Genomic DNA, 21,832 nt, shown 5'->3' with positions numbered 1-21,832 from the left:
TCATCGTCCACACCACACCCCCCTGGATGAAGTACACAACAGTAACTTTACACATGGTACACACTAGAGCAAATTCAACATGCCGTGGAAAATGAATGTAAGGTTTCCATTTTAGCAAAACTTCTTGAGCTTAAAAATAGCTTAGCGCTCTCCTGCATAATGAAATCTTAGCAGCGGGTTCAGTTGCATAACCACTGAAGGTCCAAGGTCTGTTCAGAACCTTACAACTTTTAACTCGGATGTCACCAACCTGCAGAGTGCACCTGTCTGTCTTAAATCAGTCCGGGTGCTGGTATCATGTAATTATTAATATCTCTGCATAGGAGCACATACTCTGTGTGTGTGGCATTACAGCATTAATGTAATAGGGGCAGGGCCACGGAGGCCAGCCCAGGGATATACAGTATACTGCACAAACTTTAGCTGTGGGAGGTCCTTTCAAATATCAACCTACAATTTAAAAAATGACCTACGAAAGGGAAATGTGTGTGTGCCGTGTTTTTATCGATCCCTGACTCTTTCTGTAGAGCTGTGTTGGCATAAACCTACGGCTTCAGCGGACATAAAGTACATTAAGTTAAATACAACACAGGCAGTGCTGCTAATGGCTGAATAATAAAGCAGAAAATAACTTGAATTAAATGAATACATGAGAAATGGATGTGTGACCTCTGCGGGGTCCTAAGCCGGGAGTAGACATCTGAGACGAGGCATTTCTCAGAATCAGGCCACGGCTAGCTTTGAGTCAGTGGAACTCTTTAATCACTCACTTCTGAACAGAATCTGGAAATGGAAGTTTATTTAGAAATTAATTTAGCACTCTAGTCACATTTGCTATTAAGGTGTTATTACAGCTGTTATATATGCCATTTTTGGTGGGTGTGTTTTTTGGAACATAACATCCAGAAAACACTAAAATCTCCTCCATTTCTTTATTAAACACCACAAAAGCCCCTCTATGTTCATGAAAATAAAAGGCAATTCATTCGTTCATATTTTTTTAACTGCTTCTTTGTCAGAGTCACACCATCCATGGAGTTACACAGTAAATTCTCCAGTGTTAAATCAATGTGAATGTGTGTTAAATCCAGTGAATGTACCGTGTACCTGCTTATTTCAGTCATGATACGGCTCTAGCTCACTGACGTCATCAAGGTAAAACACGCCTATCACCGAGTGTTTGAGAAAACTACATTTTGAACATTGTGCAAGAAGTTGTTGTTGTTCTTAACGTTCTGGAAACTACAACTTTGAGGAATTAAACCTTCTGAAAGCTATGGGGACATTAGAACATTAAGGAACTCTGCATTCTAAAGTATTTGGAAACATTAAACATTAAGGAACTCTACGTTCTGAAAGATCTTAGAACATTAACTCCAAGTCCTGAACGTTATGGGAACATTAGAACGTCAAGTAACGTTCTGAAAGCCGTATACATAACGCTCTGGAAACATTACAACATTAAGGAATTCCATATTCTAAACGTGGTTTTGGGAAAATTTTTCAACTCCACGTGCTGAACGTTCTAGAAACATTAGAACAGTAAGGATCACAATGTCATGAGTTCTACACAAATGTTACAGTCCAAGGAATCAGAGATTAATCTGAGGGAAAGACTGACTGAACGTTAGCTATGAAAGGGTTAGTTAATACAGTAGGGGCGTGGACACGGAGGCCAGCCCAGGAACATGAACAGCGGAAAATTCCCAGTGGTGTGAGTGCAGTGCTGTGGGCGTTAGGCAGGTTCTGGCTGTTTAATCATCGGTCTGGGTCGGACGCTGCGGGACGGTGACCTACATTAGAGAGGGGGGACATGGCGAGTTCTGCTGAGCCTGGGAACTGAGGGTTAACTTAGACATGGCGCCGCTGCTGCCATTGATTCTGAGAATCAGCTGAGCCGCTGGGGCCAATCTCGCAGCCTGGTTTTAGCACAACACGGGCTTTATTTCTGAACGTGAAGAAACGTGAACCATGGAGGTGTTCGAAGGAGGCGAAACCGTGCTGGACTTGTCCCACTTGAACTTTAACAGCGTGAGTTTCGAGAATCTGAGCGACAAAAGGAGAGAAGAGACCAAGCACCTTCACTTGTGCTATAACAGACTAGCGGCTCTTCCAGCCTCTATCCACCGCTTCACGAACCTCGAGTTTCTCGACCTCAGCAACAACGGACTCTCGGAGCTGAGCGAAGGAATAAGCCGCCTGTCCAGACTCAGGACCCTCATCGCCAAGAACAACCGCCTGGACGAGTTTTCTCTGCCCAAAGAGTTCGGCTGTCTGCGGCTGGAGGTGCTGAACCTCAGCGGGAATCGCTTCGAGCAGATCCCGCAGCAGCTGCTCCAGCTCTCCCGCCTCCAGTCGCTCTCTCTCGGGGGAAACAGACTCAAGAGCATCCCGCCGGAGATCGAGAACCTGACCAGGTGGGCACCGCCACCAGCAAGTGCTCATACACTGCATCAACACACTGTTTAGTCTGTTTAGTCAGAGTGTCGTTTATTTCTCAAACCCCGTGTCTTCACTCTGTGTGAAGGGTCTGTTGTGATTGGAGGGTAGAAAGGGGTTGTACGATGCGATTCGGCATATCGAGTTATCGCGAGACGACGATGTAAATCCCTATGATTCTGTTCCGATTCAGGTGGCTATTAGCTAATCTTTTAATCTCAGGTAAAAAAAAAAAAACAGAGTTTATTTTTTTTACAATGCCTGTGTGGTGGAGTTTATAGAGAAGGTAGAAGGTAAATAACTAAACAGTCGGTGCCATGACTCAGCGTTTACACTTCGAAACCTCAGTCATAGATGGGTGCCAGGGACAGCCAGGATTTAAACAGAGGGAGACTCTGCTTGATTCTCGTATCTGTTTTCAAAGGTATTTACTTATTAATACATAGCTTGTGGCCACTTAATAAACATACATCAGCGTCCAGTTCAAATACTGGAGAAGACAAGAGAAGCTGTGTCAAAAACCTTCAAGAAGAGAAGGATTTTAACTTTTTTAGTGTGACGTAACTGAATTCAGGCCCAGCGAGATCCGACAGTGATGGAGAAATACTTCACAAACGCACACCTGTAAATGTAAACTTGTCTTTTTAACAAAAAGGCCATGGACACTACTATGGTGCTTTTCCACGGCATGGGTCCGGCTCAGCACGGCTCGGCTCGCTTTCCCACTAGTGCAGCTCCCCCGTGAAATGGAGCCGGTGACATCACAAAACCCCATCTCTAACAGGAATCGCTGGCTTTGAGAACCACCACAAGTTAGAAAAGTTAGACGCTGTTTACACGATGTGATCTTGTGTTGTTGTTTGGACTGAACACAACTCCGCCCCAGTTCTCACAGATCAGTTTTACCTGTTGCACGGTCGGAGATTTCTGGAAATTTTCGTTGGCCATCGGCCCAAGGAGCATTTAAACCTCTTCAAAAACACCACAAGGTAAAGTTACGAGCTGCTGTTGGGAGTCCGATTAAAAATAAACGTGAAAGCAGCTGTAACTTTAGAGATTTTATAAGCGGTGGTTTGTGCTGGATTTGAATGAGCTCTGCATTTCCTGGTGATTGAGAGGTCTCTGGCCAATCAGAGCTCTGCAGGGTTTACACCTCACCATTTAATACCTACTCAGCACGGCTGGAACCCAGAGTGAGCTGGGACTAAAAACATACCCGGTTCCAAAAGAGCCGAGCAGAGTCGTGTAGGTTCCATGCAGTGGAAAAGCTCCATTACTGCAGACATGCTTCATAAAGTGGAGAGGTCTGTTATCAGTGGCATGGGTTCAGCAAATGAAAAAGCAGATCTACAGATTCAGTGAGCCAGCGAATCAGAAATGATTACAAAGACATATCTCATGTGTAAAAGGAGATGTCCTGTGGTATGTGATAACTTCACCTGGAATATCAAGATATTTATTTCATTTTATTGACCTGTGAAAGAGGAACCTCAGCATATATCTGTCTTAGCTCGGACAGTTTGGGTCTTTGAGAATTCAGACAAAGTGGTTTACCTTCACAGAGGATAGTGTGGGAGCTGCAGATGGCAATCATCCGCTGTAAGTGTCGGATACATTTCAGCAACAGTTCTGGGTTACGTACTGGAGGAAAATTCTCTTCTGTAAACAATGTACCATGAAGTAGTCGTATAACGCCTCGTGTAGTCTAACGTTAACCTAAGACTTGTAGGTAGCTTAGTTAATTCATTTAAACTCTGTAATTTTGCTAAATAGTTTTTATGATAAGATGATTTATTTGGTCAAGCATGATCCAGCACTATAGTCTTTTGGGATGAGGGGTCTTATGTCATATTAATGTGTATATATATATATATATATATCCTCCTCATCAGTGATTGGTGGAGTAGAGCTAGTCACTGTATAGAACTGTGTACCAGCCCCTACCTCTGCACAACCCCAGTTACAGTCTCAGACACATTCAGAAGGGAGCGGTTCTACAGATTAACTCTTGATGAGGCCACAGCTGTTCACTGAAAACCGTTCCAGGTGACGACCTCATGAAGCCGACTGAGAGAACGGAGAGAGTGTGTGAAGCTGTCATCAAAGCAACAGGGGGCTACTGTGAAGAGTCTAAAGTATAAAACATATTCTGGTTTCTTTAACACTTCTCTGTTTACTACATAATTCCATATGTGTTGATTCATTTATAGAAAAAAAGCATTGCATGAGAAGGTGTATCCAAACTAATGACTGATACTGTATAATAGTAATAATTATAATTATAATATATATTATATCACAACCCCCTTGTTCCACTCAAGAACAAGAGAATCCAGAGAATCAGGTCTGGAGTTTTCTGCATTTTTTAGGCATGGGGCACCACCTGTGCAGCACATGCCGTAGATACAGCAATACTCTGGAACATTAGCGGCTCTATTCACACATTCTCAGACATTATCCAGACGTTTGAATTCACACACACAGTTCCTCTGGGTAAAGTCAGGACAGTTTCTGGGACATGGTGCGTTTGTGAGAGGGGTTTCTAACCTAATACTCGTGAAAATGCTCAACTGGCATAGACCCAATCTTATATTGCATTCTACCTGGAAATATATCAAAATGATTTATTATATAAATAAATCTTGACTTTGGAGCAGCAACATGTAAAAGGTTCGTGTTAATACTGTAGGTTATTTATATATATCCATTTTAGAGAAATACCTTCCACTGGTTTAGAGAAAGAAGAGTGACTCTGTGCCTTCTCAGCAGTTCAGTATTGAAAAAGAAGGTCCATCCAGCTGGAGCAAAAGAGGTTATTTCCTGTTTGTGTGTGGTCTCTGGAATTGGGATTGACCAATGTTTCTGGGACAGACAGGAGCAGTGATTTAGCGTTATTTAGAGCAAAGTTCACACACTGCAGCTGAGTCCACAACAAACTCTTCCTTCCACTCTCTACTCCCTCCACTTTCAGGTGTGGTAATGCTTATCTTTTTTCTTGTCTCCTTTTCATTTCTGCTCTCCATTCACAAGGAGGAGGAATGTGGGCTGCCTTCAAAACCTCATTCTATGGGGGTTTACTATTTTTGACGTAGTATTCACTTTAGTGCTCTGCTGTTTTTAGCACAACCAGAAAAAAAGCAGACATTCTAGATCAAAGGTCAATTGATTACTATTGTCTGTTTCATTGTGAGAGGTGCTACTCTCTCTCTCTCTCTTTCTCTCTCTCTCTCCCTCTTACTCTCTCTCTCTCTCTCTGGAACGAGGGAGCAGTGAGTGCCACACAGAACAACTTGAGCTTATCCCACAAGTGAAGCTCCCAGTGTACCGGTCAGTTTACTTGCCTGTTCTCGCCTAAAGTCGTGAGGTATGTGTAGTGGCTGAAAGTGTCCCTCCAGTAAAAGCAGTGTTGGCAGGTTTTCTAATCGTGACAGGGATGAGCAGCTCTTTGGTCCAGGACAGTCAGCCTCTGATTGAGAAGAGCTAAGGTGGTTACAGCACTGTGTAAAGATGCCCATGTCCAGCGTATTCCACATACATCCCACTAGGTGGAGACCTGTAAATTTTATGGTGAAAAACTATCAAACCATGAGAGTAAAAGACTGTAAACTCTAAAAGGTTTGAATACAGTTTCTTTAACAGTGGAATATTGTAAATATTTATATCAACCAAAACACTCATTTTACTGGAAAATATATTTTATTTGTTTGTAATAAATACATTTTTTCTCTGTTAAATTTACAAACCGATGTTCATTTCTTGTTTTTCTTGTGTAAAAACTATGTTTATTTACAGTGTATATCTGTTTTTAAATGAAAAATACTGTAAACAAGACAGTTCTTGAATGTAAAATTTACAACTGCCAAAAAAAGTACTGTAATGTTTTATACATTTGGACCATATATTTTAAGGTGAAATTCTGGCAAACACAGCTGACATTTTTAGTGTAAAGTTTAGAGATTTCTTTCTGCAGTGTGCTGTGTACTTTTACTGTCATAGTTTGACAGGTTTTCACTGTAAAATTTACAGACATTGTATGTTAGTTTTGAGGTTGGTCTTAGTTCTACTTTTAATTAACCTTTGAAAGGACACATGTCCTTCACCCTCAGATCCTTAGTTTTTTTTTTTTTTATTCGGTGACTACTGTGAGGCTGAAATAGTAACTACGTAGTTATGACTGGAAGAGAAGAGAGATACTAAATGAAGAGGGAGAAGGGAGAACACACCACACTCCTCACAGGCAGTAAGCCAAGAAGGGGTTTGAACCCACTACCCCAGGACACTGGAGCTGTGTGACAGTGACGCTACCCCTGTTTATATTCATTCATTGTCTGTAACCCTTATCCAGTTCAGGGCAGCGGTGGGTCCGGAGCCTACCCGGAATCAGTGGGCGCAAGGCGGGAACACACCCTGGAGGGGGCGCCAGTACTTCCCTGTTTATATTTTCTACTTTAAAAAAGGAGGAAGCCTTAATCTCAGCTTTTTGAGTTTTAGTTTGTAGAGTGCAGTTCTATCTCCTCGTTGATGTAAGTTTCACAGTGGCACTGACTGAGGTTAAAGCACTGAGGTGAAATCAAAGTGCTGATTTACTGAATATGTGGTAAACGTTCAGACTCGGGAATTACAGTACTGGAAAAAATGTCCTATCACAACACTATAGATATTTTCACTGTACACAGTTTATATCAGAGCACACAGACACAATGCACTAATGCTACACAGTGCTGGGTGATATGAGCGTAAATCAGTATCACGATTAATTGTACGTTTACCACGATTACGATTAATGAAGGATTATTTAGTGTTTGTTTATGACCCTCACAGTTCAGTGACGAGGCTTGTGCTGTAAATATGCTCCAGTGTTAAAGCTGGGATAGTTTCTCTAATGTCACTGGGAGCTTGTTCCTCTCTTGTTTTCTGAGCTCTGTTTATATTCGGTGTGTGATTGTGCTTTGGCTGAAACTGTTTTATCTCAGCGTTTACATTTGACTTCTTTTAGTTCAGCGTCGTCTTAATTACAGTCACAACACAACTCCACACCACAGACGCTGTGTTTCTCTTTGGTACGAGCTCGAGTCGCTCGGTCGCCCTCTGTGTTTAGGTTCTCCTCCATGTGGCAGATAGGTGGCAGAATCACGTGACTACAGCTTGGTAGTGTGGTTTTAAAGGGACAGTACATGAACACACAGTGGGGACATAACAGAATAAAAATGATCAATATAAATAAGATTATGGAGATTAGAAATCCTAAATGTGGGTTTTGATTAATTGCACAGCCCTAATGCTACATAAAAAATCATCTAACCCACCACAATTTCAGACTGGATCAGGAGCAGCGCTGTTTCAGATATCAGTGTAAAAACCTGTGATATAACTGGAAGTTCTGCTGGAGCGTCAAGTCAACACGATCCGACTGGGCACACAGCCATCCACACAGTCCCATGGCTGCCATGTTAAGCCCACATTACACCCAGGGGTGGTCCATTAGAGTAGCCAGGCCCCATTTTCTCTTTCTCTCTCTCTCTCTCTTTCTCCCTTATTTCTTTCTTGCTCACTCACTTTCATTCCCTCTCCCTCTTTAGCTGGAGCAGTAATGTGGAGGCTTGGCCTCGCTGGCTCTGCAGGAGAATGAGGTATTGAAGCAGAAATGAATGGCTCTTTTGGGTTGTGCAGAGAGGAAAAAAAAACAGCAGGATCAGTGGAGTAGAACTGGCATCATGGTTCTCAATGGCGTCTCTCTCTCTCCCTCTCTCTCTCTCTCTCTCTCTCCCCCTTTCTCAATCTATCTTTGTTTCAAGTGTCAGACAAAACACAGAGGGAGATGAACAGTGATATGATGCTGCTTTATAGTTTTGCTCTCTGATGTGTTCTCACAGACACAGCAAACACAGGCTTTCAGAGCCCTCTGAGAAAAATAAGACCCTTTTATTTGCCACAAACTTCTCATGCACCCACCCAAGGGTAAGTTAAAAGTGTCAGGAATTTTCTCACATCCCTGAGGAATACGGACTCCCGGCTTCTCCACTTTCCTTCCCAAATTCCCGAGTAAAGTACAGAAACACAGATGTAGAAACAGTAAGGTGTGTGTGTGTGTCATTTTGATTCCTGTTGTAATGATGACTGTGTGGTGCTATAATTTTAACGGAGATAAAATCCATTGTCACAGTCCACTTCGGGTGACTGTCTGTGAGGAGTGTGGTGTGTTCACCCTGTGTCTGCGTGGGTTTCCTCCAGGTGACTGTCTGTGAGGAGTGTGGTGTGTTCTCCCTGTGTCTGCGTGGGTTTCCTCCGGGTGACTGTCTGTGAGGAGTGTGGTGTGTTCTCCCTGTGTCTGCGTCGGTTTCCTCCGGGTGACTGTCTGTGAGGAGTGTGGTGTGTTCTCCCTGTGACTGCGTGGGTTTCCTCCGGGTGACTGTCTGTGAGGAGTGTGGTGTGTTCTCTCTGTGTCTGCATGGGTTTCCTCCGGGTGACTGTCTGTGAGGAGTGTGGTGTGTTCTCCCTGTGTCTGCGTCGGTTTCCTCCGGGTGACTGTCTGTGAGGAGTGTGGTGTGTTCTCTCTGTGTCTGCATGGGTTTCCTCCGGGTGACTGTCTGTGAGGAGTGTGGTGTGTTCTCCCTGTGTCTGCGTGGGTTTTCTCCGGGTGACTGTCTGTGAGGAGTGTGGTGTGTTCTCCCTGTGTCTGCGTCGGTTTCCTCCGGGTGACTGTCTGTGAGGAGTGTGGTGTGTTCTCTCTGTGTCTGCGTGGGTTTCCTCCGGGTGACTGTCTGTGAGGAGTGTGGTGTGTTCTCCCTGTGTCTGCGTTGGTTTCCTCCGGGTGACTGTCTGTGAGGAGTGTGGTGTGTTCTCTCTGTGTCTGCGTGGGTTTCCTCCGGGTGACTGTCTGTGAGGAGTGTGGTGTGTTCTCCCTGTGTCTGCGTGGGTTTCCTCCGGGTGACTGTCTGTGAGGAGTGTGGTGTGTTCTCCCTGTGTCTGCATGGGTTTCCTCCGGGTGACTGTCTGTGAGGAGTGTGGTGTGTTCTCTCTCTGTGTCTGCGTGGGTTTCCTCTGGGTGACTGTTTGTGAGGAGTGTGGTGTGTTCTCTCTGTATCTGTGTGGGTTTCCTCCTTGAAATGTGTTGGTGAATCTGCTTAATGCGTCCCTTTAAAAAACAATGTAATACTTTTTAATGAACGCTGTCAGTTTTTCACAGCTATGTACAGTTTACATCTGGTCACGTGTTCAGTGAATATTTAATGTTTCTAAACCAAACCTTAGTAACTGAATTCAAACTAAATCCAGAGTTTTTTATGGGGTTTCCTCTTTTCAATGAAGCAGACAAAAGGGATTTGGGATTGGAGAATCATCAGAGCGCTAATCGTTTTACCGTGACCTGTGGATTCCGTTTGTAGACCCCTCACCGAGACGGGGACTCAGTAATGTCACTTCAAACTGAGTGATCATGAACTAATCACATAACTGATAATTAAATCTCAGAGTTCAGAGATTCACAGCCCCACATTAAATATATACATTGTCATGAACACATATACAACATAATAATATTACTCATTGGTTGTTGATTTACAGTATTAATAGAAAGTTTTGTGTGTGTTTGCCTGCAGCTTGGAGTTGCTGTATTTGGGAGGGAATTTAATCTCTGATATTCCGATGGAGCTGGCCAACCTTCCCGTCCTCAGCTACCTGGTGCTCTGTGATAACCGCATACAGAGCATCCCCCCACAGTTCACCAGGTACACACCACACACCACAGCACACACTTCACCTAGAGCCACTGAAAACGTCCTTCAGTGTGAAATAGAAGGTTTGACCAAAAATATCTTATCAGGATTTTTTTTTTTGCACTTTTGGCTTCAGCACCATCAAGTTCTACTTGTTCACTACCATTTGTCATTTTTCATCCCTCTAACATTCCCTCTTTTTACTCTTTAACTTTTATTCCACACCTAGTGTGATATCTCTCTCTTTATTTGTCTCACACCGCCATCTGTTTACACTCCCCTTTTCTTTCTTTTGTTTCCTCATCACAATCTACTCCATTCTCACTTTAATTCCCCTTTTTATCACCTTTCACACTACCACTGCTTCCTTTAATCATTCTCTCTCTCTCTCTCTCTCTCTCTCTCTCTCTCTCTCCTCCAGGCTTCATTCCCTGCGTTCCCTCAGTCTCCATAACAACCTCCTGACCTATCTTCCTCGTGAGATCCTGAGCCTGGTGCAGCTGCAGGAGCTCAGCCTCCGTGGTAACCCGCTGGTGGTGCGCTTCGTCAAGGACATGACCTACGACCCCCCTTCACTACTGGAGCTGTCTGGGCGCACCATCAAAACACGTAACCTTCGCTACTCAGAGGGGGACCTTCCAGGACATCTGGTTAAATACCTGGACCTCGCCAGCAAGTGTCCCAACCCCAAGTGTGCGGGTACGACCAGCTAACCATCTCACTACGGAGAGAGAGGGACTTAAAGGAGAATATGTTGAGGCCCAGTTGGTTTAGATACACAGTTAAAGTTATAGCGGCCCCAACATTTGATTCTTTAATTTTGCATTTAGTATTGTGCCAAAATCATCACATACTTGTCTTAGAAGAGGTTACACGTGTCCTAACATTGCTCAGGTAAAACTGACTAAAGCATTCTGTAGGGTAACAGAGACCTTCCAGAGAAAAAACTGGTGACTGTCTGTGAGGAGTGTGGTGTGTTCTCTCTGTGTCTGCGTGGGTTTCCTCCGAGTGACTGTCTGTGAGGAGTGTGGTGTGTTCTCTCTGTGTCTGCGTTGGTTTCCTCCGAGTGACTGTCTTTGAGGAGTGTGGTGTGTTCTCCCTGTGTCTGCGTGGGTTTCCTCCGGGTGACTGTCTGTGAGGAGTGTGGTGTGTTCTCCCTGTGTCTGTGTGGGTTTCCTCCGTGTGACTGTCTGTGACGAGTGTGGTGTGTTCTCTCTGTGTCTGCGTGGGTTTCCTCCGGGTGACTGTCTGTGAGGAGTGTGGTGTGTTCTCCCTGTGTCTGCGTGGGTTTCCTCCGGGTGACTGTGTGTGAAGAGTGTGGTGTGTTCTCCCTGTGTCTGTGTGGGTTTCCTCCGGGTGACTGTCTGTGAGGAGTGTGGTGTGTTCTCCCTGTGTCTGCGTGGGTTTCCTCCGGGTGACTGTCTGTGAGGAGTGTGGTGTGTTCTCTCTGTGTCTGCGTGGGTTTCCTCCGAGTGACTGTCTTTGAGGAGTGTGGTGTGTTCTCCCTGTGTCTGTGTGGGTTTCCTCCGGGTGATTGTCTGTGAGGAGTGTGGTGTGTTCTCCCTGTGTGGGTTTCCTCTGGGTGACTGTCTGTGACGAGTGTGGTGTGTTCTCTCTGTGTCTGCATGGGTTTCCTCCGGGTGACTGTCTGTGAGGAGTGTGGTGTGTTCTCCCTGTGTCTGTGTGGGTTTCCTCCGGGTGACTGTGTGTGAGGAGTGTGGTGTGTTCTCCCTGTGTCTGCGTGGGTTTCCTCCGGGTGACTGTCTGTGAGGAGTGTGGTGTGTTCTCCCTGTGTCTGCGTGGGTTTCCTCCGGGTGACTGTGTGTGAGGAGTGTGGTGTGTTCTCCCTGTGTCTGTGTGGGTTTCCTCCGGGTGACTGTCTGTGACGAGTGTGGTGTGTTCTCTCTGTGTCTGCGTGGGTTTCCTCCGAGTGACTGTCTTTGAGGAGTGTGGTGTGTTCTCCCTGTGTCTGCGTGGGTTTCCTCCGGGTGACTGTCTGTGAGGAGTGTGGTGTGTTCTCCCTGTGTCTGTGTGGGTTTCCTCCGGGTGACTGTCTGTGAGGAGTGTGGTGTGTTCTCCCTGTGTCTGCGTGGGTTTCCTCCGGGTGACTGTGTGTGAAGAGTGTGGTGTGTTCTCCCTGTGTCTGTGTGGGTTTCCTCCGGGTGACTGTCTGTGAGGAGTGTGGTGTGTTCTCCCTGTGTCTGCGTGGGTTTCCTCCGGGTGACTGTCTGTGAGGAGTGTGGTGTGTTCTCTCTGTGTCTGCGTGGGTTTCCTCCGAGTGACTGTCTTTGAGGAGTGTGGTGTGTTCTCCCTGTGTCTGTGTGGGTTTCCTCCGGGTGACTGTCTGTGAGGAGTGTGGTGTGTTCTCCCTGTGTGGGTTTCCTCTGGGTGACTGTCTGTGACGAGTGTGGTGTGTTCTCTCTGTGTCTGCATGGGTTTCCTCCGGGTGACTGTCTGTGAGGAGTGTGGTGTGTTCTCCCTGTGTCTGTGTGGGTTTCCTCCGGGTGACTGTGTGTGAGGAGTGTGGTGTGTTCTCCCTGTGTCTGCGTGGGTTTCCTCCGGGTGACTGTCTGTGAGGAGTGTGGTGTGTTCTCCCTGTGTCTGCGTGGGTTTCCTCCGGGTGACTGTGTGTGAGGAGTGTGGTGTGTTCTCCCTGTGTCTGTGTGGGTTTCCTCCGGGTGACTGTCTGTGACGAGTGTGGTGTGTTCTCTCTGTGTCTGCGTGGGTTTCCTCCGAGTGACTGTCTTTGAGGAGTGTGGTGTGTTCTCCCTGTGTCTGCGTGGGTTTCCTCCGGGTGTCTGTCTGTGAGGAGTGTGGTGTGTTCTCCCTGTGTCTGTGTGGGTTTCCTCCGGGTGACTGTCTGTGAGGAGTGTGGTGTGTTCTCCCTGTGTCTGCGTGGGTTTCCTCCGGGTGACTGTGTGTGAAGAGTGTGGTGTGTTCTCCCTGTGTCTGTGTGGGTTTCCTCCGGGTGACTGTCTGTGAGGAGTGTGGTGTGTTCTCCCTGTGTCTGCGTGGGTTTCCTCCGGGTGACTGTCTGTGAGGAGTGTGGTGTGTTCTCTCTGTGTCTGCGTGGGTTTCCTCCGAGTGACTGTCTTTGAGGAGTGTGGTGTGTTCTCCCTGTGTCTGTGTGGGTTTCCTCCGGGTGACTGTCTGTGAGGAGTGTGGTGTGTTCTCCCTGTGTGGGTTTCCTCTGGGTGACTGTCTGTGACGAGTGTGGTGTGTTCTTTCTGTGTCTGCATGGGTTTCCTCCGGGTGACTGTCTGTGAGGAGTGTGGTGTGTTCTCCCTGTGTCTGTGTGGGTTTCCTCCGGGTGACTGTGTGTGAGGAGTGTGGTGTGTTCTCCCTGTGTCTGCGTGGGTTTCCTCCGGGTGACTGTCTGTGAGGAGTGTGGTGTGTTCTCCCTGTGTCTGCGTGGGTTTCCTCCGGGTGACTGTGTGTGAGGAGTGTGGTGTGTTCTCCCTGTGTCTGTGTGGGTTTCCTCCGGGTGACTGTCTGTGACGAGTGTGGTGTGTTCTCTCTGTGTCTGCGTGGGTTTCCTCCGGGTGACTGTCTGTGAGGAGTGTGGTGTGTTCTCTCTGTGTCTGCGTGGGTTTCCTCCAGGTGACTGTGACGAGTGTGGTGTGTTCTCTCTGTGTCTGCGTGGGTTTCCTCCGGGTGACTGTCTGTGAGGAGTGTGGTGTGTTCTCTCTGTGTCTGCATGGGTTTCCTCCGGGTGACTGTGTGTGAGGAGTGTGGTGTGTTCTCCCTGTGTCTGTGTGGGTTTCCTCCGGGTGACTGTGTGTGAGGAGTGTGGTGTGTTCTCCCTGTGTCTGCGTGGGTTTCCTCCGGGTGACTGTCTGTGAGGAGTGTGGTGTGTTCTCCCTGTGTCTGCGTGGGTTTCCTCCAGGTGACTGTGTGTGAGGAGTGTGGTGTGTTCTCCCTGTGTCTGTGTGGGTTTCCTCCGGGTGACTGTCTGTGACGAGTGTGGTGTGTTCTCTCTGTGTCTGCATGGGTTTCCTCCGGGTGACTGTGTGTGAGGACTGTGGTGTGTTCTCCCTGCGTCTGCGTGGGTTTCCTCCGGGTGACTGTCTGTGAGGAGTGTGGTGTGTTCTCCCTGTGTCTGCGTGGGTTTCCTCCGGGTGACTGTGTGTGAGGAGTGTGGTGTGTTCTCCCTGTGTCTGTGTGGGTTTCCTCCGGGTGACTGTCTGTGACGAGTGTGGTGTGTTCTCTCTGTGTCTGCGTGGGTTTCCTCCGGGTGACTGTCTGTGAGGAGTGTGGTGTGTTCTCCCTGTGTCTGCGTGGGTTTCCTCCAGGTGACTGTCTGTGACGAGTGTGGTGTGTTCTGTCTGTGTCTGCGTGGGTTCCCTATCAGTCGATTCACTCGGTACAACACAAGCTGTATGGGATATTATGCCTCTTCCATATCTGGCTGAAGACACCTCTAATCACGCCTGTAAGGCAGATGACGCATAGTGACGAGGGTAGGTGGGCCCGCCCCTCACCTATAACCTCTGGACACTAGCGTCTCTCTTCAGTTCTTATGCTCTTCACCTCGCTAAGAACACCTTACACTTCTCTGCTAATCTAGCTATCTAGTTAGCTCTTTTCCTTAGCAAAGACACTACAAATAGCTTACTGTTCCAATAGGAAAGAACGGCAACAACCTCACATTGGTGAGTCGTCTTTCCGCGGAGCGCTGTTTTGGAACGTCTTTTGCATTCTTCTCTTGAGCTCGCTTTGCCTAGTCTCGGTGCTAGCCCGTTTAGTTTTGCTAACGGCTATCTAAATGAGCTCGCAAGCAGCTACCCGCCATGACAGGAAAGTCCCCCGCCCTTGTCCTCAAGGGTGTGGGTTCGCTATTCATGAGAAGGACCTACATGATGCGTGCCCAGTTTGCCTGGGAATCGTTCATGCTAGGAGGGCCTTACTGCAGCCTGAGGCGTGCGAGTTCTGTCACCGGCTCAGACGTTCTACCCTGGAGCGCAGGGTGTCGTTTGTTGAAAAAATTCTCGGACAAGCAGCGTTGGACCGTGAGGATCCCCTGTTTTCCGAACAAGTTGAGCCTTCTCACTCGGACGCTGAAGAGGCTGAATCAGTGGGTGAGCCGTGTATTAATTGGGCTGAGCACATGGAGAGTCTGGGGGACGTGTGTGAAATGGGTTCGCAGTCACCTGCTCTCCTAATGAAGCCCCGGATCCCCGAACCCGCAGCTGAACTAGAGGACGACGACCCTTTCGATCTCGGGTTAGATGAGCACGGTCTCTCCGAGGACGAGCAGGAGGACCTTCCGGCTCCTCTCGTTGCAGCGGCTTCGGGGGGGAAACAGGACGAGGCGGACACGTCCTTTATCTCCCTTTATCGCCGTGCTGCTCAGAAACTGGACGTCCAGTGGCCCGCTCCTCACACAACCAAAGCGGCTACGAGATTCTCTGGGTTTTTCCTTCCCCCGGTCCCGACAGCGGTGAAACACCGTCTCCCGCTGTTTCCGGACTTCATCGCCGAGCTAAAGTCCTAAACCACTGTCGACCCGTACGGCGGTTCCGGGTTTCGCGCCATTTCTCGACATAGAGGGGGCGGAGGAGACAGGTCTGCTGAACCCCCCTCCCATGGAGCCGTCATTAGCAGCTTATCTCGCCCCATCACACAACCTAGGGGTAGCAGGACCAGCCGTGCTTCCCTCTAAGCCCTGCCATTTTTCCTCCTCGCAGCTGGATAAAGTTTACCGCGCTCAGGCAGGCACAGCTAGGGCTATGAATTCGGTCACTCTTCTCCAAGCATATCAGGCGATGTGTCTGGCCGAGCTCGGAGAGCAACTGCCGGCGGAGAGCCTGTTAACCGCCTTGCTTAACGAGGTCAGAATTGCCTCGGATTACATCCTGCGCATGTCCCACTGTGCTGCACTGTCGCTGGGCAGAGGAATGGCGTCAACGGTGGTGGCTCAGCGCCACTTGTGGCTGACTATGTCCGATATGTCGGAAAGAGACCGAGTGTCCTATTTGGACGAACCCGTTTCATCTGCAGGTTTGTTTGGTCACTCTCTCGAAGCCATTCAGGCTAAATTTGAGATCAGGAAAAAGCAGACAGAGGCACTGCGCTCTATTCTGCCAAGAAGGGAGGCTAAGCAGAAGCCAGCGTGGGTAGCTCGTAAGCCTGCCACTCCATTTCTCGCTGTAAAGAGGTCTGCACCGGCAGTTCTTCCGGGGAACCCCCCTCCTAAGCAGCAACCACAAAAACAGGCCCCGCGGCACTCCGCCTGGAGCAGGGGTCCTCCACCTGGACCTCTGAAGGATTCAGCGGTGAGGAGGAAGAAGCCTAATTCATCCTAACCTTCAGTTCAGTGTGGGAGAGGTCTCCGAGGCTCGGAGACACCGCAGCCTCTCCCCTCAGGCCCCTCAAGAGGCGCCACCCTTCTCCCGTACCGGGGCCCAGTCCAAAAAGGACACGTTCTACCCCAGTATTGTTCACAAAGCACCTGTTCTGCCCAGACACGTGTGCATAAACATCCCCTCAATTCTTTCCCAGTTCTCAGGGGTGGGTGGGTTTCCCACAGTGTTTACAAGCCCCCAGTTTGGGTGCAATAAAAGAGCATTATGTTCCTCGATGTGCCTTAATAAAGTCTCATTTTGTACATCAGGAAATAAAGGTGTCTGTTTCAAGCAAAACAATAAACGATCTGGCGTTAGTGAGCCTGAGGAAGCATTCTGTACGCTCAGACCGAATCACGAAAGGGCTGGTACAGCCGTTACTTTGTTGTGCCGAAAAAGGACGGAGGGGCTCGTCCAATTTTGGATCTGAGAGTGCTAAACAAGCATTTGAGAGTTTTCACTTTCAAAATGCTAACTCTGCGCCAGTTCCTTCGCTCGATTGGCCCAGGGGACTGGTTCACGTCCATAGATCTCACAGACGCATATTTTCATATAGCAATCCATCCAGATCACAGAAAGTATCTGAGGTTTGCATTCGAGGGAGTGGCGTACGAGTGGCTCGTTCTCCCGTTCGGGCTTTCTCTAGCTCCTCGCACTTTTACGAAGTGTATGGAAGCGTGCTCGCGTATTTGGACGACCTCGCTATAATAGCATGGTCGAAAGTGAAAGCTCGGACAGATACAAACGCTGTGCTTTCTCATTTGAAGCGGCTGGGCTTATCGGTCAATTTAAAGAAGAGCTCTCTGATCCCCAGTCAGAAACTTTCTTTTCTGGGGTTAGAAATATGCTCGCTCTCCGGCCGAGCATGTCTGTCAGAGCGCAGAATATGTGTGCTTCGCGACGGCCTCGCTCAGTTTCAACTGGGACACAAACTGCGCGTCCGCCAGTTTCTCCAGCTGTTGGGCCAGATGGCTTCTGCAATAGCGGTAGTTCCGCTAGGTTTACTTCTAATGCGGGCATTTCAGCGCTGGCTCTTATTCCATCGCTTGATTGCCTCGCGTCAATTGGGGAAAAGAATAGTTGTGACAAGAGCATGCATGACAGCGTTGTCCCCTTGGAGGGAGTCCCGCCTATTGTGTCAGGGCTCGCCGATAGGCAGAGTTCTGTTTCGCAAAGTGGTGTCGACGGACGCGTCCCTAACGGGTTGGGGGGCAGTGTGCAACCAGGTTGCGGTGAAGGGGGCGTGGTCTCTGGCTCAACGCTCACACCACTTCAATTGCTTGGAGCTACTGGTGGTTCATCTAGCCTTAAAGCACTTTCTCCCCGTTCTGTGTGGGCAGCATGTCCTGGTCAGGACAGACAACACCACTGTGGTGTCTTATATAAACAGGCAAGGGGGGACACGTTCCCTTCCTCTGTTGAAGCTGTCCCAGACCCTTCTGTTGTGGAGCAGTCTCCACCTTCTGTCACTCAGGGCGACGCATATACCAGGTCACCTGAACCTGGGGGCAGACCTCCTCTCCAGAGGGGGCCCTTCAGCACGGGAATGGAGAATCAGTCCTCTGGTGACAATGCAGATATGGGATCGGTTTGGCAGGGCCAACGTAGATCTCTTCGCATCCAGAGAAAACGCGCATTGTCCTCTGTTTTTCTCTCTAACGGACCACAGCGTGTCCCTGGGAGTGGATGCGCTGGCACACCCGTGGCCCAACACTCTTCTCTATGCGTTTCCTCCAGTAGCTCTTATATTGCCAACACTGGAGAGGGTGCGCCAGGGAAACCTTTCCCTAATTCTGGTAGCCCCCTGCTGGCCATCGAAACCATGGTACGCAGAGATAATCAGTCTTCTTGCAGGGGACCCTTGGCCTCTCCCTCTTCACAAGAACCTCCTGTCAAAGGCAGGTGGAGAAATAGTTCACCCTCGACCGGAGTTGTGGTGTCTCCACGCTTACCCGCTGAAAGGTCAATGTTTATTACTTGTGGCTTACCCTCCAATGTAGTTGCCACTATTCAGAGTGCAAGAGCAGCCTCTACAAGAGGTCTGTATGCATTTAAATGGCATGCATTTGAGCTTTGGTGTCAGGAGAGGGAATTGGTCCCTTTCCAATGTTCCATTGTTGATATTTTAACTTTCCTTCAGGAGTTTATTTGAACGAGGGCTCTCTTTTTCAACAATAAAAGTCTATCTGGCAGCTATATCAGCCTGTCATGAGGGCTTTGGTGGGTTGTCACCAGGAGCACACCCCCTAACCACACGTTTCATGAAGGGGGTGAGGCGCCTAAAGCCTGTATTTAGGCCATCTGTTCCTCCCTGGGACCTGTGTATGGTCCTTGGTGCACTATGTGCACCTCCCTTTGAGCCACTGGAGTCTGTGGACATCAAGTTCGTTTCATATAAGACTGCTCTACTCCTAGCTTTAGCATCTGCAAAACGGGTGGGTGACCTCCACGCACTGTCAGTGCACCCTTCTTGTACCCAGTTTGCACCAGGGGACACTAAGGTGACTCTGTGTCCTAATGCAACATATGTGCATAGCTCACTGGCTTTTGAGTTAAATTCTTTCTCTCCTCCTCCATTTACATCTGAGGTGCAGCAAAGACTACACATGCTCTGCCCCGTGCGGGCACTGCGCACATACATTAATCGTACTCAGGATTTCCGTAGGTGTGACCAGCTTTTCGTCTGTTTTGCTAACCCAGTTCGTGGCAGGGCTTTGTCTAAACAACGTCTCTCTCACTGGGTTTTAGAAGCTATTTCTATAGCTTACAGCAGCAAAGGTATGGATTTACCAGAGGGGGTGAGGGCTCATTCCACAAGAGGAATAGCTACATCCTGGGCTCTTTTTAAGGGTGTCCCAGTTGGAGACATCTGTGCCGCTGCTAGCTGGGCATCACCTCATACATTTGTTCGTTTTTATCGCCTGGATGTGCTGGCCCCTTCGGTAGCTCATGCTGTCCTTTCTATAGGGTCTAACATGCACTAGGCTGCTTTCTTGGTTCGGTGTCTGTTTCTCGGGGCGTGAATTTAGATCCCATACAGCTTGTGTTGTACCGAGTGAATCGACTGATAGGGAACGTTAGGTTATGCATATAACCACTGTTCCCTGAAGAAGAGGAACGAGGTACGACACGGGCTGCCCCGTTTCACTATTAGCTCGGTGAAGATCAGCATCTTGAACTGAAGAGAGACGCTAGTGTCCAGAGGTTATAGGTGAGGGGCGGGCCCACCTACCCTCGTCACTATGCGTCATCTGCCTTACAGGCGTGATTAGAGGTGTCTTCAGCCAGATATGGAAGAGGCATAATATCCCATACAGCTTGTGTTGTACCTCGTTCCTCTTCTTCAGGGAACAGTGGTTATATGCATAACCTAACGTTTCCTCCGGGTGACTGTCTGTGAGGAGTGTGGTGTGTTCTCCCTGTGTCTGCGTGGGTTTCCTCCAGGTGACTGTCTGTGAGGAGTGTGGTGTGTTCTCCCTGTGTCTGCGTGGGTTTCCTCCGGGTGCTCCGGTTTCCTCCCACGCTTCAAAAACACACGTTGGTAGGTGGATTGGAGACTCAAAAGTGTCCGTAGGTGTGAGTGTGTGAGTGAATGTGTGAGTGTGTGTCACCCTGTGAAGGATTGGCGCTCCCTCCAGGGTGTGTTCCTGCCTTGCTCCTAGTGATTCTGGGTAGGCTCCAGACCCACTGCCGCCCTGAACTGGAAAGACTATGAATGAATGAATGAATGACATCATTGCAAAGGTTTTATTCTTTGAGTAAGCGTTTGTAGATGTTTATGTAGATTTATGTCCTAAGTCATGAAAGGCTTTTGTAGATGTTGTGTAGACACATAAACTATGATCTACCACAGTAAAGTGTTACTAGTGCCACTCTACATAGGTTTTGAGACAAGGGTGTGGTGGTTTGAACCATGCTAATTAAGGGTAACTCAAGTGCAAATGAAGAAGTAAATATAGGACATGATGCCGGCACTGTTTTATTCTGAGTTTGATGAACCACAGGCAGAGAACTACAAGGCTTTACAAAATCGTTCTGCAGATTTTTTCTACAAAACGTTGTAGTGTACTTCAAAAAGCAGTTGAATTCCTCTAAAAGTGTCATTTCTTCTGCAGGTGTGTATTTCGACTCGTGTGTGCGCCACATTAAGTTTGTGGATTTCTGTGGGAAATACCGTCTGCCCCTTATGCACTACCTGTGTTCCCCAGAATGCACCTCTCCCTGCAGCTCCAACCCACAGAGTGACGCCGACTCAGATGATGACCACAGTGTGCCGGCAGACCGCCTGCAGAGAGTGCTGCTGGGATAGCGCTCTTCACATCCAACCCTCCTCCTAATATCTATATCTTACACACACTTTCTCGCTCTCTCTCTCACACTCTCTCTTTCTCTCTCTCTCACTCTCTCTCTCTCTTTCACACTCTCTCTCTCTTTCTCTCTCTTTCTCTCTGTCTCTCTCTTGCTCTCACTCTCTCTCTCTCACTTTCTCTCTCTCTCTCTCTCTCTCTTGCTCTCACACTCTCTTACTCTCTCTCTCTCTCTCTGTCTCTCTCTTGCTCTCACTCTCTCTCTCTCTCTCTCTCTTGCTCTCACACTCTCTTACTCTCTCTCTCTCTCTCTCTCTCTCTTGCTCTCACACTCTCTTACTCTCTCTCTCTCTGTCTCTCTCTTGCTCACACTCTCACTCACTCTCTCACTCTCTCTCACTTTCTCTCTCTCTCTCTCTCTCTCTCTCTCTCTCTCTCTCTCTCTCTCTCGCTCTCACTCTCTCTCTTGCTCTCACACTCTCTTACTCTCTCTCTCTCTCTCTGTCTCTCTCTTGCTCTCACTCTCTCTCTCTCTCTCTCTCTTGCTCTCACACTCTCTTACTCTCTCTCTCTCTCTCTCTCTCTCTCTCTCTCTTGCTCTCACACTCTCTTACTCTCTCTCTCTCTCTGTCTCTCTCTTGCTCACACTCTCACTCACTCTCTCACTCTCTCTCACTTTCTCTCTCTCTCTCTCTCTCTCTCTCTTTCTCTCTCTCTCACTCTCTCTCTTGCTCTCACACTCTCTTACTCTCTCTCTCTCTGTCTCTCTCTTGCTCTCACTCTCTCTCTCTCTCTCTCTCTTGCTCTCACACTCTCTTACTCTCTCTCTCTCTCTCTCTCTCTCTTGCTCTCACACTCTCTTACTCTCTCTCTCTCTGTCTCTCTCTTGCTCACACTCTCTCACTCACTCTCTCACTCTCTCTCACTTTCTCTCTCTCTCTCTCTCTCTCTCTCTCTCTCGCTCTCACTCTCTCTCTTGCTCTCACACTCTCTTACTCTCTCTCTCTGTCTCTCTGTCTCTCTCTTG

General features: G+C 48.2%; 1 protein-coding gene across 1 annotated transcript; it reads left to right on the top strand.

Moving 5' to 3' along the window:
• The first annotated feature begins 1,733 nt into the window (after nt 1–1,733).
• On the top strand, nt 1,734–20,885 carry lrrc58b (leucine rich repeat containing 58b). Its single transcript, XM_066641206.1, has 4 exons — nt 1,734–2,417; nt 10,038–10,166; nt 10,576–10,853; nt 20,614–20,885. Exons 1-4 carry the CDS (start codon nt 1,972–1,974, stop codon nt 20,805–20,807), a joined length of 1,047 nt encoding a protein of 348 aa, XP_066497303.1. The 5' UTR covers nt 1,734–1,971; the 3' UTR covers nt 20,808–20,885.
• The last annotated feature ends 947 nt before the right edge of the window (nt 20,886–21,832 follow it).

The sequence above is a fragment of the Hoplias malabaricus genome, chromosome 12, assembly GCF_029633855.1.
Source record: "Hoplias malabaricus isolate fHopMal1 chromosome 12, fHopMal1.hap1, whole genome shotgun sequence".
NCBI lineage: Eukaryota > Metazoa > Chordata > Actinopteri > Characiformes > Erythrinidae > Hoplias > Hoplias malabaricus.
Note: the sequence above shows the minus strand (reverse complement) of the source record. Positions and strands in the feature narration are given on the sequence as shown.